The following is a 19,203-nucleotide window of genomic DNA, read 5'->3' as shown; positions in this document are numbered from 1 at the left end:
CTTCCATTCTCTTCTGCTTCAGACCTTCCTCCCCGGACCTGTGACCTCCCTGCCGTGTGAACGTGTGTGAGTGTGAGAGAGCTACCCTGTGATTCCCTGGAGTTTTGGATTCCCTTCACTGTATATACTGTGCACTGATGCTGTAAATAAACTGGTTTTTGGAGACGTCTAACCGCTCTGCGCCTGAGTTCCTACAACCAGATTGTGACAATACCAATTTTGCTATGTGGGATGTTGCTATGACATGAAGTGGATGATGTAAATGTATAATGTTGCATTCTTTTCTTTTTGTGCCCTTGCCACGTAATGTGTAATTTAGGTAGAAAGTACAGTATATAGCTACACATGACTGGTTGCAGGTAAGACACACGTTTTGTGCAGAAACATGCTGAATATTAAAGGATAGAAGAAGCACGTGTTTAATATTAAGTCAGATTTTACGTTTTCATGTTAATATTAGTTTTATTCACCTTACTACTACATCATTAAATTCAGAAAACCAAAAAAAGAAACTATAATCAACTATGAAATAACACAAACATACAAATGTTAAAATGGGTAAATTCCTCTTTTCTAAGTGTCTGTATCCCTAAAGGCTTAATCACATTTACACCAGTTTGGACTTTATTCTTTGCACTTTTTTCTGTGATGTTTCTGCTGCATTACATCCTGTAAAGCCACCTTGAAGTGTTAACCTTTATTGATCTTCATTTTATTAAAATAATTTACATTTTTAATAGTTCTCTCCCAGTGTCACAATAGTGGCACGTTTTTGTAGTGCCTGTCAAAATGTCCCCAAAGGCACAAAAAACTAAATTGTCTGATCCCTGCTTCTGTATAATTCAGTAATTTTTTGTTGTATTTCTGTCAGCCCTCCTTTCTGTATCACATTGCCATACCTGCTTCTTTGTTTGCTTGCAATGTACTTCCTGTTTATTCAGGTTGCACCAAAACACTGATTAACCTCTTCTGGAAACTGCTGTAATTGCTTTAACACGGCAATATTGCAGAGACCAACAGTGTAAACAATAAATATTAACAAATTTCACTACTTTAAAAAAATCAAAACTTTGCATAAAGTTCTGAATAGTGCCTTCCACTCTGCAGGGTCTCCTCTCAAGTGATTCATGTATCAGTGTTGAGTATTTAAAAAGACGTATAGATTTCCAATGAAATGAAAGTTCTTGTGTTCATTGTAGCAATTATTTAAAGGGTGAAAACACGTGACTCAGAATGTATATCCTTATTTGAATTAAAAGTATGTTTTATGACTAAGTATAACTAATTATTGATACTGTCATCTTTGACAGCTCATCTCACTTATTCTATTTCCTTTCCAAGTGAGTAAAAAGTCTGAGATATATTTGTTTTATGATAAAAGCTTAATTCCTTCAACAAATACAAATATCAGAACACTTTGTTGGTATTATAATGATATTGATACTGATATGACTTTAAAGCGCTATTAACAAAAGATTACAGGATGATGATCTTTCAGTTAGAGCGTGTTGAAATGCAAGTGCCCAATTTTGCCATCCCCCTGTGCTCCAGTGTGCTAACCTTATTGGCTTTAATAGTATATAATGTACTTTTTCATGATACATAATGTATTTCATTGTGTGAAATCTCACACTTTGATAGCTGATGTAAGAGTTGTGTTGCACACATCAAGATTCAAGAAAACTTTATTTGTCACATGCAAGTTGCCCTGCAGTGAAATGAGACCCCCCGACCTTACATACACAACACAGACATCACATGGGGAGACAGGTCGGAAACCGGTAGTATTACGGAAAAACACTGAAATGTACAATACAATGGGAAAGTCCAAGAGGGGAAAAAAAGAGACCTCTACTCATGCTGTGCTGCTATGGTAGGACAGCATGAGATCAGAAAACCAAAAAACTCCTCTACACAGAACGCACATAAATGTCCACAGCACAACGTTATGGAGCACGTGACAAGCAACAGGGGTGGGTAGGGGGTGAGGAGTAATCCGAAACATTTTTTCCAGAATTTTTTCCAGCGCTGGGCCCAGACCCACCGTGTTCTCCAGGAGGAGACAAGTATCGAAGGCGTTGGGAAAGGGATGAGTGCGTATCAGTGTATGTGTATGTGTGTGTGTGTGTCCAGAGTTCAGCTGAGACAGTGTCCTTCGCCCATCATTTCACATTAGAGGTAGAGTAATTAGAATACTGTATGGCAACTATTTGATCACATTCAAATAAATACATACTCACAGGTAAACCAGGCTTTGCAAATATGGGATCCCTTTGTAGGATTTTAAGGATTTAAAAAACGTTTCAGGATTTTTAAATTAGGAGGGGGGGGGGGTCAAAATTAGCGCTACATCTCTCCACTTCTCAGCCACTGACAAACACTAACCTGGCACTGTACACTAGGTCAGCAAAATAAAGCAGGAAATTGATGGCAGTGATTACAGCTGCGGCGATTGTTTCTGGGTCATCGTTTCTCCTGTAGTTAAACTGGAACACGGGCCAGAGGAAGGTGGCGGACAAATACATGATAACTGCCAGGAGCCCATATGCCAACAGGAACTTGGAGAATGGGATGGGGAGACAGCTGGTGCAATCTCCCACATACAGCACCACCACAGCCATGGAGAGGATGAAGCAGATGCAGTACACTGCCATGCACCACTTCAAAGCTGGATGATGGTCGTATGTCACTGGGTTGCTGATGAGGATGAAGATAATACAGGCCAAAAAGGTCTGGCACACTTTCAGTAAGCCCGGAGCTGTAGCCATGTAACCTGCCACCTCTCCTGGCCTTGCTTTAGACAGGCTCACCTCCCCCATGTAGGCAACCGCTGCCAGGCAGGAGAAGACTGTGGAAACTATGCGATGGTCACGAGCTACATGATAGAACAACTGGTGTCTAAGGAAGAAGACTGGAAAAATGATGGATGCTGAAAGGCAGAGGAGTGCAGCATAGCAGGCGACAGTGATGGGGAAGTTGGACCAGGAAACTGGCACCCGGGCCTGGAGGCCAAACAACTCTACCAGCAGGACCAGCAGGACCAGCAGAGTGCAAGCGAAGCTGAACGCCCAGCAGAAGATGCACCAGTCAGCCATGCCTCCGTGGGGCAGATAAGCTCCACGTACAGCAGCGCTGAATGCCACACAGGTGAATAACAGGGCAGCTACTCGCATCCTGAACAACTGGGAAGTAGGGACCACAATCAATGGCATGATGGGATGTTACAGTCTGTCAGGAGGTGAAAGTGACTGTAATAGTCCTGCAAGTTTTAAGACAAGTCTTGTACTGAATGTCGGATCCTGCTTCTCCTCTACTTAGTTGGCATTTGTCTCATAATCTGCAGGAAGAAGACAAAGATAATCAGAATAAAATGAAGCAAAGATGTGTTAATATGCAGTTAAGGAATAACTGTACAGTACGTCTGTGGAAAACCAAATTATTTTAGACATTTTAAATTTTTTTTAATTTTTAAAAAACTATATTTAAAATTATTTTAAAAATTATTTTAGTATTATTTATTTATTTGTATTTTTATTTTGTTATCCTTTTTATTATGTACAGTCCATAAAAACAGTAGCTGAGTTTTCCAAAGTCTAACCTTTAAGTTTAGTCTTATTTCTTGTTAAAATCACATGCCATTCTTAGTATTTCTCATAATCAGTTAATAGTTTTCAAGCACTGCTTTAAACACTTTATTCATGATGAATAAGCTAATGTACAACACTTTTTATTAATTATGTTTTCATGTTCTACAACTCATTGATTAACCATTTATAAACGCTACTCTGCATCAGTTACAAACCAGTCATTTCAGGATGTTCAATGGTATACAAAATAACTGGTAAAAGGTAAGTAGATGGTTAACATATCCTATATAATGCTATAAACTCTACATGTACTACACATAGTAGTTTCATACTAGATGTTTTATAAACACTGAATATCAGGGTTTCATCACTCATATATATCTTAACAGATGTCTTACAATACATTTATAACTGTCACTTAAAGGCTGCTAAAGCTGTAACTCACTATCGACCAACTTCTTTTTTGATAGATTATCTAAAATGCTCATAAATACCTTAATAAACTTATTTAGGAAGTTACAAACCATTTACTACTTGTTAGTAAAGTATCTTGAGTGAGCCCATCTGAAGTGGGGACCATATATACCTTACAACCTATTTATAGATGTGAAAGTTTTTAAAGTACATTGTAACAAAAAATAAATGACAACACACAGGGTAGATCCAGAATGCAATATATTTTTAAGATGCCAATCACAAAAACATGAGAACAATGCTTACAGATTGGACACACAAATTTTGATACAAAAATAAAAAAGTGTCATAAACTATCAGCCAATATTTGAGGAAATACAGAACACGGCTGGATGCAAACTATATGACTTGTAGCTCTTTACATAAAGTGTATCACATGTATGATGATTAAAATTAAACTACAGAATTTATAAAAGTAAAATAATGAAGTAACATTCAAACCAAAAATCAGCAGCAGACATGGTGCCTCCTCTTTTGAACAGCCTCAAAATCTTGTTATACCGGTTGACCACTTGCTTCGGATTCTGGACTGCATTTGAGAGAGCATAATCATTAATGTAATAGTGTGGTAATGAAACACACCACATGCAAACTGTTAAGTTAATCACTTGACTTCTTGTTCTTGGTTTTTGGTCATGTTTCTTTGACTTCTTGTGTTTTTTTGCTTTGCCCTTCTTCCTCTTCTTCCTGTCTTTATCTGATGAAGTTGTGCTCATGGAGGAGTCGGAACTCTCATCAAAAGACCCATCAGAGGACAGTGAAGATATGCTCAATACCTCACTGGAATCCTGGACAGAACATGTGGGTTCCTTTGAGAGCTAGTAAAACTGTTAAAAAGACAACACAGACAAAATTACTCAACAAAATGCTTATGCAAGTGCTCAGGCAGAGGAATTATGTGACTAGCTATGTAATGTTTTTAAGAGTGGACTTACATGCTGCTAATTGCTCCTTTAGATAGTCTCTTTCTTTGGTGAGCTCATCAGTCTTATCCTTTTGCCACTCGAGCCTCATCTTACAGATCTACAACTCTTGTGATTTTCTTCTGTCTGCCAGCTGTGGAGTTGGGGCAACAGTCACACCTGGAGAATATTAAAAACAAAAAGAGATTTGGCTATAAATAAAATTAATAAAACAAATACAATAATAATAATAATAATAATAATAACAATAATAATGTACACATTGTAGAATTTAAATAACAGTAACAGCATCACAGTGATTGATAAATAGCCTACAATGGTGATATTATAAGCTAAATTTAGTTATGTATTTAGAAACTGGCCAATTTGCAGCAAAATAGCTAGAGAAGGACTGACAAACTAAATTACAGAAAGCACAATTTTAAGTTACAGCCCAGAGTAACACCAAAGGCAATAATCCTCATTTAATTCTTGAGCCAGACCACAAGAAACGACTAATAAAATAAACTAAACTGTGTTTTTGCCAATATCTAAATCTTAAATGTAGCTAAAAGCTAAGCTAAGCTAATCACCTAATAGCAGCTAGCGAAAAGCTAGCTGCACACACCCACTTTGTTAAATATAGTGAAAAGGTATAAAATAATATGGTATAATACCTAAAAAGTTGAATATTACAGTAAATTACTGGCAGCTGTGGTTGCCAGAATGTCAGCGTGGAAAATATAGTGATAATGTAGAATATATAACGGTATACTATGTTGATAAATGTAAAATTCTCAATAAAGAATCATAAACCTGTTCATGGTAACTCATGTAAAAACAACAAACATTCCATTAACCTGATTACAGTTTTGCATTGTTAAATACAGTGAAACTGTATAAAATAAATATTAAAATGTTCAATATTACAGTAAAATACTGGCAGCTGTGGTTGCCAGAATTTCACCGTGGAAAATATACTGATAATGCAGAATACATAACGGTATACTTTGTTGAGAAATGTAAAATTCACAGTGAACTTTGGTTTTTGCACTATAATTACATCAAAATAAAAAAACTAATATAATGTAAACCTGTTAAAATACAATTTTAATAAGCCTGATTACTGTCTCCTATTGACAAAGCACAGAAGAGCTGTATAATACAAAACATGTTTTTTTATACAAAAGTTTATATTTACACGAAATTACTGGCAGCTGTTTTAGCCAGAATGTCATCTAAAACATTAAGGTCCAACAAATGAGGCAATAAGAATGATAGGGCTGATGTTGCAGAGAGCATCCCTCATGACTGAGGGCCTTCATCTGTGTGGTAACGACTGGGTTTACGCTACAGTACACAATGCCCGTAGGACAACGGACTTCTTCCAGGAGAATAACATCACTCTTTTGGACCATCCTGCGTCTTTCCCTGATCTAAATCCAACTGAGAATGGACAACAGTTCCAGACAGTAGACGCCCTTCTTGTGGCCGTCTTCACCACTTGGAAAAATGTTCCCACTCACCTCATGGAAATGCTTTCATGAAGTGATCGACAATAACAGCGAACCTATTCATTACTGAGTTCAAGTTTGGAACTTTGATTTCTGTTTTTTGGAGGCGTGGTCCAAAAATCTCTTGATCAGCTGTAAAACAGCCTGTTTCAGTTAAAGCTTTCTTTTTAACTCTTTAAGACCTACCATAGAACCGAGTCCGCCAGAGCTTACATTATCTTTTTTTACATGCTGTAGTGCCATTTTTGGGAGCATTTCAAGTTGCTATACATCAGTACAACTGTTATAGCCCAAAATGTAATAATATGTATGCATTACGTCCATAGTAAATACATAAATTGCAAAAAAAAGTGCAATAAACTACAAAAAAATTGAAAATCGTTTGTTTTTTTTACATCTATTTCTACTTAGAGAAATTTAAGAGGTTTATCCCTCAAAACGTTAAATACAAAAAAGTTGCAAAAAATAGCTTACAACAACAGGAAATTTATTTTGAGTGTCTTCAGTTTTATTTTTGAGATACACCAATTTTTATATACTGCAGAAAAAACAAAAATAAATCCTATAATGCAAATTTGCAAAGAAAACAGCATGTGCATCTAAATAAAGTGTTTAAAGCAGTGCAATCTGAGTTCTAAGCATCCCAGAAACTATTCAGAAAAGCATGAATCAAAACATGACTTTTAAAAACACCAGTATAGGATTATCAGAATCAGAATCAAAATACTTTATTGATCCCTGGGGGAAATTATTAGGCCTATAAGTAAAAAACTTCATTTTTCGCAAAAATATCGTCACTTCCGGTTTCGGGCAGGTAATGGCGGACATGCGATAGTTCGCGCTGATGTCTATTTCAATGTAGGAAGTGTTATAAACAGCTGATCTGATCGGCAAAGCATGTTTCTGGAATATTATGTTTCTTTTCCTGCAAGCGCTTTATATGCAGTTTTTCCAAAGCTATATGTGGAAGGAAACTGTGACCTAGGACAAGCTGATGGCATAAGATGTAAGTACAACTCCTCCGGTTTCATATGCAAAAAGAATTATTGCGCTACCTTACGTGGTTCCGGTTCTACCGTGATTTAAAAATAGTTACGCAAAATGGAGCGTGCCCGCTCCGACCAGCTTTAGAGGGTTAATAAATTGCATGCTCAAAAAAGTGTTTTGCCACACTCCCATTCCTTCTTGTTGTATGTTGAAGCTCTACTTGGAACCTTGTTAGGATCCAACCATGCAAAATGTGATTTTTTTGCCATTTTTTAAAATGGTCTTAAACTTTTGATCAGGACTGTACAACCTAAAAATAACAGGAAATTGTTTTCTTCAACCACCTACGTCACAGTAGACCAACAAGTGCAGTCTGTGTTCAGACAAGTTTTGAGCAATAAAAAAGTAGCTTATATTAGGGCTGGGCTATTTCATACCATTCACGGTAATACCGGTGTAATTTTGGGCAACGATAGGAAAATGAAATATCGCGATAGAATATGGGTAAAACGCGCATGCGCAGTGCCTATGTTTACATACGCACATGGCGGTGACGCAGAATGAGAAGAGCGAGAGCGGATCGTTGAATGAAGCGGATGAACCAGAACTGGTTTGTAAAAATGCTGCAACTTCAGTGGTGGAACTGGTTTAGCTTTCGTCCGTCAGATACACAACAAAGCACTATTTTTGGTAGAGCATGCTAGCGGGCCGTCGTTATTATCGTGTTGTTTGGAAAATGCGGCACACTTAAAATCAATCCTTTGATTTTTCTGAAAATCGACAGTGCCCCTTATAATCCCGTGTGCCTTATGTATGAATTCTGGTTGTGTTTACTGACCTCGAAGCGATTTTATGTCGTACACGGCGCTCGAAAATCTGTCAAATGTTTCAGTACAACTTTGCTAAGCAAGAACCCGCACTGCTTGATGGATTGTCGGAGCATTACGGTTATCGTAGTCAGGAGCCTCGCGGAGTGATACGTACTGTGCTTCAACATAATATTACCGTATTGCGTGTGTATAACCTCTTTTTAAGTTTTGTGGATATTATACATGGTTATGCTGAGGATATGTCGGCCAATTTCCACTGGAAATGCCTTTGGTTAAACTGTCAGCAAGGAATTTGCACTGTTACGTTTTTATACAACTTTAATGCACATAAAAAACAGCTGCTTGTTTAAGTGAAAATACATTGATGGGTTTTTTTGCACTAATAAAGTTGTGGAGTTGTAAAGTATTTTGTCTAGTGTCAATTATATTGTCAATTATATCGTCAGTTATATCGTTATCACAAATTTTCAAATGCATATCGTGATAAATATTTTTGGTCATATCGCCCTGCTCTAGCTTATATGTAACCTCCTTTATTTGTTGATGAAAACAAACAAACTGAAATGAAGTTAGCGTCATGCATTGGGATACTGAATTGTATCGTTGACATAACTGCAATTGAACTGAAATGCGAGTAGGGCTGGGTACCAAAACACGATACCTTTTTAGTACTGACTGATTCAGTAGATATCGATACAGAAAAAATAATATTTTTTGGCGCAAAATTTCTGTACTTTTCTAATTAAATCTCTGTTACTGAGCCTCACAGGTCCTTTTCTTCTGCTGCTGCAGATCACATGCCAGCAGTGGCTTCGCACATGCACAATTCATTTGCAGTCTGGATGCAGTGGGTTAAAAATCATCGGTTCCATATTCCACTCTGTCACCAATTATGAGAGGCAACAGTCTTAAAAATTTCCAGTTTTGTATTAACTGTCCTGAGAGTTTGTTTGAGGAGTGACCTCACACGGCTTTGAAGAGGTATCAAGGTCAGAGTATTTGAAAAGTCAGAGTATTTAAACTGTTTAATGCTCCGATTTAGAATAGAGTGGGTGAACCATTCTTTTTTTTTCACAAAACATTTAAGAAACAGCACAACATCATATGACAAAATGCCCTAAAAATGTTGTGTCCTAATCAAAATGGCAAACCTGGCTGTCAGATGTGAAAATATTTTAAACAGTTAACTGACTCAAATTTTATTCCTCCTATATCTGGTGTACCTTCAGTCTTGAGGTGTTCAACAGGAGAGTTGTGCGTCTCTATGGTGCATTCTGCTCCACACTGATTTGGATCACCACCCTGAAAAACAGATTGTGTCATTAAACAGTATCTACAGAAATGATGTGTACGACTAAAGCAGAAGCCACCAGTGCAATGTGAGCCCAAATTATCTCCAGCATGCAAAACAAGGTTCCTTTAACTACAGTTTTATCTAACTAAACAGGACTGAAGGCAAAACCTGTGACAGAGGAATGCTTTCAATGCAACAAGAAAACTGACCAAGCGAACTATGGTTACAGTTGATATACGTTTCACGTCTAATGATATAATTACAATGAAATTGAAGGTTGTTGGTTCAGTGCAGGGTGCTGCTGGCCTCCCTTGCTGAGCCGATTCAGTCTGGACCATTGACTGTAGAAAACATGGACGACGCGACCCCGCCTCCTACCATTGTGCAAAAATGAAGCCAAAATATCCCGCTTGTGGAGGCTGCCATCTTGCAAATTTGGAGCCAGAGTCTGCGCAGTAGTGACTTGAGGTGGAGCGACTGTGTAACGCTCCCGCCCACACACCCGCTGGACGTGACCGCAAACACGCCCCCCTACACTTTTTACGTAGCCCGGCTGCTCGAGTTTTTTTGCTGGTTTACCGCGACTGACGACTCGTTTAATTAAGGTAAATACAACTATGTCACTGTTATAAAAAAGACACACAGCTTATCATCTTATAGTTCTAATATCACTCTGTTGTTAATTCGTTAGTTAGATTAGCCGCTAGCATACGCATTGTGTTGAAGGCTTGTTGCTAGCTAGTTAGCGATGCTACACACCTGCTACTCTTAATAGTCTTCAACACTTATGTTTTTTTTTATCCGTTTTTAGACAGCGATGAGATCAGCTGCACACTCCACAGAGTTACTGTTAATATCAAAAATATAATGCTGTCCTTTGAGATTTTAACATAAGACTGTGAGTGTAATGGATCTAAAACTGTTTAAATCTCTACAGCCTGGAAACATGGAGACTTTAAAAACAGCAGCAGGTTTCAGTAGTGTAGTCTAATTTGTTCTTTTCATTTAATAATAGAGTCCATATTATATCAACAGCTACATTTACCCTGGAGATAAACTAGTGAGGGAGACCATCAGGACTAAGCTGGGTTTCCTGGGTCCAGAGGTTTGGAGAAACTTCTTTCATCACAGCTGTCCTGTGCCATAAGTTCTGTTGACCCGCTGTAAGAGGCATCATTTAAGAAACACCAGGAAGACTGAAGCTCATGGCAGTGATTAAGCAGGACTCAAGATCTTCACCAGCAGCTCCCTCACAGGGAAATCTTCAGCACTCCTCCGTAGGCCCACCCGAGGAGATGGATAAACCCAGCATTTCATCAACACTGTGATGAGACCTTTGGTTTGTGTAATGTAATAAATACTCAGATACTCCCCAGAGGCTCCGGACTTTTACATAAAGATATTATATTCAGTCCTGTAGAAAGTTATATATTTAAAAATATGTGATCCTCTCTGGTTACTCTGGTATGAATAACTCTGAATCACTTTATGGTAAATAACACACTATCTGCAAAAAACTGTGAAAGAATTCCAGATGACAAGTTTGTAGTTCAACATACAAGTGACGACCTTTGACCTTCATCAGGTTTTATTTAATTGTGTTAGACAAAATCTCATATGCTCGTCATGCAGCTGAGTACATCAAGTGTTTAAAACGGAAGCTGTGCAGGTCTGAGATCAGCAGCTTTGTGAAACACCAAACTGAGGTCCTGTTAATGCTGATATATAGTGACACAGTTACATGAGTGATTAATCCTTTTGTTTTTTTGTCTTTAACTTTATCAATAAAACAACTGCAGCTTTCACTACAGTACGTGTGGTACTTTAACCTTTGTACTGTTTTCATCAGTTCATTTTACAGTTAACATATGAACATGTTGGATGATCTGTCTGCTGTCACTCGATGGGGCTGAGGTCTGAATCTGAGGGCAGCTCCTGTAATCACAAAGACAACAGAACCATCAAACTCAGATATAAATAAATAAATTTTAAATAAATTTTATCCCTCAATATTGAAATAAAGCTGATTCTTCTGTCCTCACACACTCAGGATCTGAAGTTCTTCTCTTACATTTTTTCAGTACAGTATTACAGTACACTACAGTACTTTAATCCATAGTTCCTGATTAATGAGGAGTTACTGAAGTACAAGCTTTTAAAAAAAATGTTTGTCTTTACAGATGTGGCAAGAGACTGAAAACATGCTGTTGTTTGCACATATTTAATATTCAGCTCTGCACAGGAGCTGAAGCAGGGTGCAGCCTGTTGCTTTTACAGTATAATATAATACTTGTAATAAAAGTACAGTAACAGTAATTACTGACTGAGCAGCCCAGGGCGTTTCTCTTGATTTCTTTAGTAAATTCATTCACCTGCACAGATTAGCTAAACGAACCCTGACAGCCGAGTGCTCATTTTAGCTAGCTAGGTCTCAGGAGCTAGCTATGGACGGTAGTTACGGATTAGCTTACAAACACATTTAAGTTACCGAAAAAGTGCAGCGGGGCCTCGGGTCCTTCTGTCGGGTAGTCCAGTTTACTGAAGAACACCTCAGGCTGTCAGGTTAAAACACTCGGTCGTGTTTTCGTAGCGTAAACGCTGGCCCGCCTCTCAGAGCCTACGCTCTATCTGCTATTCGCGAACAGAGATACGCAAGTTTCTCCGTGACTGCAGCTGTCAGTCAAAGCTCTTATGATGACGTTTCACCCCAATTTAACATCACCGCGGTAGGAATTAGAATCAAACTTATGGGAAAGGAGACCCCTTGAACATCAATCAGCGTGATGAGAACTATTGAAAACAAAAGAAATAATCTTTGGAAAAAAATTATCTAAGGAGAATTAATTTATTTTAGTCTGACCCCAGTCCCATCCGCTAACATGGAGGAGGCGGGGTTTATGACCTATACTGCAGCCAGACACCAGGGGGCGATAGAGACGTTTTGGCTTCATTTTTGGGGACCTGTCGCGTTGTCCATGTTTTCTACAGTCAATGGTTCACCCGAAAGACAAAACTCCAAAACACAAACTTAACAATGTGGTGTATGCTGTACAGTGCAGCGAGGAATGACCAGACCTCTACATTGGAGAGACCAGTAAGTACACCGTTCCAATGGAGCGGTAGGAACAAACTGAAACACACTAAAAGAAAAGGGTTATTGTTTAAAATTGTGTTTTAATAAATGTGTTAATGTTAATTAAGTGTTCATTGTGTGCTGGAGGTCCTACTGGTCCCATGGTGGAGCAGCTACTACTTCTCCTTTAAGAAACTAGCCTCTGATGGGATACAGATATTTGGGACACATTTTAGTTAGCTCGTTAACGTGTTGGCTGTCCAGCCCCATGCACTGGGCGATCCGCGGTAGCTCGTTAACGGAGATTTGCCGTGTTGTCCCGGGGTAACCCACGTCCCGGGGCTAGCGACTTTTCCAGTCGGGCTACCAAAATCTATTTCTGCCCTGCCCGTCGGCCTATCGTAGGAAGGAAAAATATATGTCAATGCTTTTGCATTCTTTCGGAAATGTAGCTGGGTAATTATGTCATTGGCATCGAGCCACTGTCAATATGTGACATATTGAAATCGCGCTTGAATTTGCGCTTGTTTTTTGCTTTCACTTTGCAATCCCGGGAACTGTGTATAGAGAGCGACAGCACTGATTGGTGAGTGATGATAATTTGCGCACCAATTCCTCTGACATCGTCTTATCAATCGTTAGCTTACTATGCAAACATGACAAGTGAAATCTCCCGCAGCAAGCTTAAACATGTGAGAGGTTGATCGTGCAGAGAATCGCTGAGCGTTATGTGAGTGGGTGTGTAAAAGCAGCAGGATATATATTTTAGTTCTGCTGAGCCTAATAAGACAGGTCAGGGTGAAGGAGTGACAGCCAAAGAAAAGCTTACCACAAAACGGAAAAGTTATTACAAATCAGACTATAAGGCAAAAAGAAAGTGCAGCTTTATGGTTTCATGGACAAAAGAATTTCTGTGGCTGCAATATGACGAGCTAAATAACCAGGGCTGCACATAAGTGGTCTGCAGGTGCGCATTCGCTGTCAAAATAAAAAACGCGCACAAGATAAGAAGTTGCAACGCGTGTTTGCGCACATAAAATTTTCAGGAGGAGGACAGACATTTGTTTAGAACTCTTAAAGATGTCGAAGAAGCTCCTTTAAGCAATTACTGTGATGTTCCTCCACCTCCAAAGAAATGTCAGAAGGAGTCCGAACCACAAAAGAAGCACGTACTCTCGGAAAAGTGGTTGCAGGAGGTGAGCTGGCTTCAAACAAATGATGAACGCACAGAGATGTGGTGCAGAATGTGGTGTGAAAATTTAATAAATGACAAATTAAAAAGGCATGAACATTTTTTTTGTATCGAAAAAATATCGAACTGTGACACCAAAGTATCGAACCGAACCGAACCGTGAATTTTGTGTATCGTTGCACCCCTAGTAAAGACATTCTCTTCAAAGTGAACGCTGCAAAGGTGAGATGCAAGTTTCAAGTACATCCTTCTTATGTTAGCTAGCCACTAGTTCAGTCTCTGTGCTACACCATCACCTACAGGACAACTGCAAAAAAAACCCCAACAACAACAAAGAACAAAAAAACAAAACATGTAGTTAAGATGATGGTTTTTAATTAGCTGCTGTAAGACAATGTAATAACAATAAATAAATGCAACATGACATTAACTGCTTTTTAGGTAAGTACTATATGTACTTTTGGAGAACTGTTAGATCATCCATGTTTTCTACAATCATTGGTTTTCTGGACAAAGTGGCCCACCCAGAGGTCCTTGCCATCGACCAGCAAGCCACCCTGGCTGAGAATCATCTGGTTGCCAGGGCAGAAGGAGCAGAGCCTGCAGGTACAGCATTCTAATAAGGTGTCAAGGGGGTATACACCAGGCTTTGGTGGACACAGGCTGCACGCAGCTCCTGGTTCACCAAACCCCGCTTTGCCCCGGGACATTATTGGTGTTGCAGTGGGTGCAGGTTAAATGTGTACATGGGGGCATTCACAGACAAAACACATGGAATAAAGGCTGCAGTCAGTTTGTGCCTGTGGCGTCTTCTAATTTTAGGAACACGTTGGCAGGGATTTAATAAACTTCTGGTGCAGTATGTGGGGTTCTGATCACAATATTAAGTAGTGTGTAGTGTCTGCGTGACGCTCAGTGGTGATACAGGGTTGTCCGACGCCGATTCCGATGATTCGCCCCACAGAAGATTTTCCACTGGTGACACCCTACGCTCAGCCTTTGACAAAGTGATAGAAATTGATGATCACTTCCTGCCGCGTGGACCTAGCCTCGCTTTGTACTATTGAATGATCCTAACAGAAAAAAATAGAGTTAACACTGACTTAATAAAAAAGTGTTATATTTTATCTCAGATAAACTAGTCAGTGTTTATTAGTGTTTGCTGAACTAGAAGTCTTCATAGTAGCATCCACACATCAAGTCTTTAAACAAATAATGAAAGGATAATGAAAGAAAGTTTAATGTGAAATTACTGAATTATATGGAATATTATGGCTTTGAGTGTTTTTCTTTAAACTACTTGGGACACTTTTACTGGCAGTCAGTGATGTCAGTAAAAGGCAAGGTTCTAATGTTGTGTTGCCATAGTCTCCGGAGTTTACTTTTAAAGCTCACTTACAGAACTGACTTCTACAGCTTAGTTAGAAAAGTCAAGCATCCAGACATTTGAAGGACTATTCACTCATTAAGGCGACATTTTCTATTTTAAAAGTTCTCAAAAAATTAAGATGAAAAAGGAAACAAGAAAAGTTACGACTGAGGCAGATAAGAAAGATCCAGGAGATCAAAGTAAGTAAAAAAAGAAAGAAAATCTAGCTCAAATCCCCCAAATAACAAAATCTACATTTCTAACAATGTTGAGGCTCTGTGTATAAAATGGTTCATTTTTAGACGATTTAAATCCTAGTTTTGATTGAAACTAGCGTAAGTGCAACATGTCTAATCAAAGAAAGGTTACTGGGGCACTTTGTCTTTTGGTAAAACAATGTGACAAGTTTATTCTTGGACTGAGCAGTGAAAACAGAGCAAGAAGTGTCATCAGTATCTAGACTTAGTAGACCTAGTATGGACTCATGTTGGTGTGTTTTTTATCAAAAGGATAAACTTGTTATTATATTGTAAGTGATAGTAATTTAAAATTCAATGGCATCAAAATCCTTCTAGTCCTGATGTCGAGCGCTCTTTTTCACTAATGTGTTGTTGTTTATAGATTGTAAGAGCAGGATGGCTAAGAGAAAAGCCAGTCCTGAAAAAAAGACCCCCATAAAAAGAAGGAGGGTCACTGAGCAGGCTGGTCCTTCCACCAGCTCAGATGCTCATGTGGTCAGAGGAGTCAAGCGAAAGGTCCAACAAGATGAAGCGGGGACAACCAATACAGCAAAAAAGTGTAAACTTCTTGACCATATGAGCGGTGACAAGGGGCAGGCATCTTCCTGGTTGGACACTGGTAAAGGTAGGCTAATTAGTTGAGTGAGGGGTAGATTAAGTGTACATCTGGTTGCTAGTTTTAAGATATTAGTGTTTGGGAGATATTTGTCTATTAAGCTGATGTGCTTTTGGTGTTTTCCACATCTGCAGACTGCAGCATAGAGATTTCAGAGAGCTGCAGTAAAAACAAAAAGGCTGGCAAAAGGAAAGCTGCGGGAGACAGCAGGGACCCACCTAAGAAAAAGAACGTGGACCAGGACAAAAGCAAAACTGTTGCCAAAAAGTCAGTGGCTGAACAGAAACGTAAGTAGCAAGCAGCTTGGCTTTTATATTCAGGTGAAGAGCAAAATGAACATTTAGGGTACAGCAGAGAGTAATTTGTGTGACAGCTGTAGTAAAACCCAATTTGTGTTTGTCTGTTTAGGTGACTTCCGAGCGAGATACGTGGAGGAGCAGCGGCTTGGAGAAGGTGGATGCGGAGCAGTGTTTGCTGGCTACCGCATAAAGGATCATTTACCAGTAAGTGTTCAGATGGTGGTAGTAAGACAGGCAGTAATGCAGATAAGGGATAATATCGTAAGCTGAGACGTGTGCTGTTTTACACCTTTAATTATGTCATACTGAGGAAATGCTCATCAATGCCCTGTGTCTTTTAGGTGGCCATCAAACACATCCCAAAGGAGAAAGTGTACTGCAAAGTGACGGTAAATGTGCAAGACTTGAATTGTTTTTACATTAGTGGATTGCATGCAGCGTTCACCTGTGGAATGTCTGTGCCTCATCATCCACTTTGTTGAAATATTTCAGGATGATAACGGGAAGCATCTGTCAGCGGAAGTTGCCATCATGCTGAAGCTTGCAGCTGAAGCAGATGGATCAGTGGTAACATCAGCCCCAGTGTCTCTGTTGGAGTGGTTTGACTTTGGCAGAGAGCTGATCCTGGTGATGGAGAGACCTGTCCCCGCTGTGGACCTGGACAAATACATAAAAGAAAATGGAGGATTTTTGCCAGAGGACAAGGCCAAGGCAAGTTGACTTGCCTTAGAAGAGCCTTAGACTGTACATCATTCAATCAAAGCACAGAGTATTAGAGAAACATTAACCTATTGATTGATTATTGTCTTTTTCATCATTTCCAAGTAGGGCTGGGCTATATCATACCGTTCACAGTAATACCGGTGTAATTTTGGGCAACGATAGGAAAATGAAATATCGCGATAGAATATGGGTAAAACGCGCATGCGCAGTGCCTATGTTTACATACGCACATGGCGGTGACGCAGAATGAGAAGAGCGAGAGCGGATCGTTGAATGAAGCGGATGAACCAGAACTGGTTTGTAAAAATGCTGCAACTTCAGTGGTGTGGAACTGGTTTAGCTTTCGTCCGTCAGATACACAACAAAGCACAATTTTTGGTAGCGCATGCTAGCGGGCCGTCGTTATTACCGTGTTGTTTGGAAAATACTGCACACTTAAAATCAATCCTTTGATTTTTCTCGACAGTGCCCCTTATAATCCCGTGTGCCTTATGTATGAATTCTGGTTGTGTTTACTGACCTCGAAACGATATTATGTACACGGCGACTTTGCTAAGCTACGAAGCCGCACCGCTCGATGGATTGTCGGAGCATTACGGCTATCGTAGGCAGGCGCCTCGCGGAGTGATACGTACTGCGCCTCAACATTATATTACTATATTACTATATTATTGTGTGTGTATAACCTCTTTTTAAGTTTTGTGGATATTATACATAGTTATGCTGAGGATTTCCGCTGGAAATGCCTTTTGGTTAAACTGTCAGCAAGGAATTTGCACGGTTACATTTTTATATAACTTTAATGGACATAAAAAACAGCTGCTTGTTTAAGTGAAAATACATTGATGGGGTTTTTTGCACTAATAAAGTTGTGGAGTTGTAAAGTATTTTGTCTAGTGTCAATTATATCGTCAGTTATATCGTTATCGCAACTTTTCAAATGTATATCGTGATAAATATTTTTGGTCATATCGCCCTGCTCTATTTCCAGGTCATTTTGAAGCAGCTGGTTGATGCTGCGAAGCACCTGGAGGATAAACACATCTTTCACCGGGACATCAAGAGTGAGAACATTCTCATTGAGACCGGCTCAGATGTACCGCGTGTTCGTATCATCGACTTTGGACTGAGCTGCTTTGTTAAGGAGCGGTCGCAGTACCGCGTCTTCTATGGTAACATATTCTGCTCTTGCTCTTCACAGATGTCACAATTTTCGCCTTTTGTTTTAGAAGAAATTGCAATTGTGTCTGTTTATTAGGTACAGACATTTACTCCCCTCCCGAGTGGTACAAGCGCAGTTGCTACAGGTGTGGACCCACCACGGTGTGGCAAATGGGAGTGGTTCTGTACGAAGCACTTCATGCGGGGGACTTTAACACCAGGAGTTTCCTCAACAAGCGCCTGAAATTCAAAAGACATCTGTCCAAAAGTAAGAAAACGTCACACTTCAAGACTGACTAATGGCTTGGACCACTGGAACTATCATCTTCATGTTTTTTCTCTTTCCTTTTTTTCCAGACTGCCAGGATTTCTTGGACGCGTGTTTAACCAAAGTCCCGGAGATGCGGCCGACGCTGGAGGGCCTACAGCATCACACTTGGCTGAGATAAACCTATCGCACACACACACAAACACACACAATTCAGATATTATCATTTATGTGTGATATATGAATTACCTTTCTTTTTTTCTGTTTGACAGGAAATAATTTTTTTAATTGCCCCACTTTAAATTTCAGTGTTTTGGAATTCCTGTAATCCCCCCAGCCATCCCAGGAAAGGGGATCTCTCTTTGAATGGGCTTTCCCGAGGTTTCTTCCCGTCAATCTGGCCCCCCCAGGGGAGTTTTTCCTCGTCTTCATAGAGAGCTTGGGCTGGGTCAGGAGCTCCATCAAAACTGTCTTCATTTAATTACTCTAATGTAATCATATACTTTAAAGTAATCAAATAAAAAACAGTAAAAATCTGAAGACTTGAAGTAAACTTCCATTAAAATAAAACTTGTTTAATTCATCTTTGCTGAGGATACTGTGTTATTACTATCTCAAGGATTGTATTTTACCTACCACCTGTATTTTGAAAAGTAAGAAAATTAAAAGGTAAAT

General features: G+C 39.3%; 2 protein-coding genes across 5 annotated transcripts in view; one reads left to right on the top strand and one right to left on the bottom strand.

Annotated features, from left to right (window-relative positions):
* Positions 1–17: 17 nt before the first annotated feature.
* LOC146522323 (myeloid-associated differentiation marker homolog) overlaps positions 18–19,203 on the bottom strand; it is a 29,476-nt gene continuing 10,290 nt past the window's right edge. The window contains exons 1-3 of one of the 3 annotated variants that reach the window (XM_085153719.1): positions 16,822–16,911; positions 9,518–9,596; positions 18–3,337 (exon numbers count right to left, since the gene is read on the bottom strand). In XM_085153719.1, the coding sequence (XP_085009845.1) occupies positions 2,364–3,212 (849 nt within the window). In that variant the 5' untranslated portion in view covers positions 3,213–3,337; positions 9,518–9,596; positions 16,822–16,911 and the 3' untranslated portion in view covers positions 18–2,363. Of the gene's footprint in view, positions 3,338–9,517; positions 9,597–9,851; positions 10,403–16,821; positions 16,912–19,203 lie in introns of those variants that run through there. The other 2 variants (XM_085153718.1, XM_085153717.1) reach the window with 2 other exon arrangements.
* LOC146522325 (serine/threonine-protein kinase pim-1-like) lies at positions 14,314–19,111 on the top strand. 2 transcript variants are annotated; one of them, XM_085153702.1, is made up of 9 exons: positions 14,314–14,459; positions 15,844–16,086; positions 16,212–16,364; positions 16,486–16,580; positions 16,718–16,765; positions 16,869–17,087; positions 18,091–18,271; positions 18,358–18,528; positions 18,618–19,111. In XM_085153702.1, the coding sequence occupies exons 1-9, from the start codon at positions 14,336–14,338 to the stop codon at positions 18,707–18,709; spliced, it is 1,326 nt and encodes a 441-aa protein (XP_085009828.1). In that variant the 5' UTR covers positions 14,314–14,335; the 3' UTR covers positions 18,710–19,111. The 2 variants fall into 2 exon arrangements, with proteins under 2 accessions (XP_085009828.1, XP_085009829.1); XM_085153703.1 differs by lacking the exon at positions 14,314–14,459 and adding an exon at positions 15,190–15,422.

This window comes from Neolamprologus multifasciatus, chromosome 3, assembly GCF_963576455.1.
Source record: "Neolamprologus multifasciatus chromosome 3, fNeoMul1.2, whole genome shotgun sequence".
Lineage (NCBI taxonomy): Eukaryota > Metazoa > Chordata > Actinopteri > Cichliformes > Cichlidae > Neolamprologus > Neolamprologus multifasciatus.
This window is presented reverse-complemented; position numbering and strand designations above follow the sequence as displayed.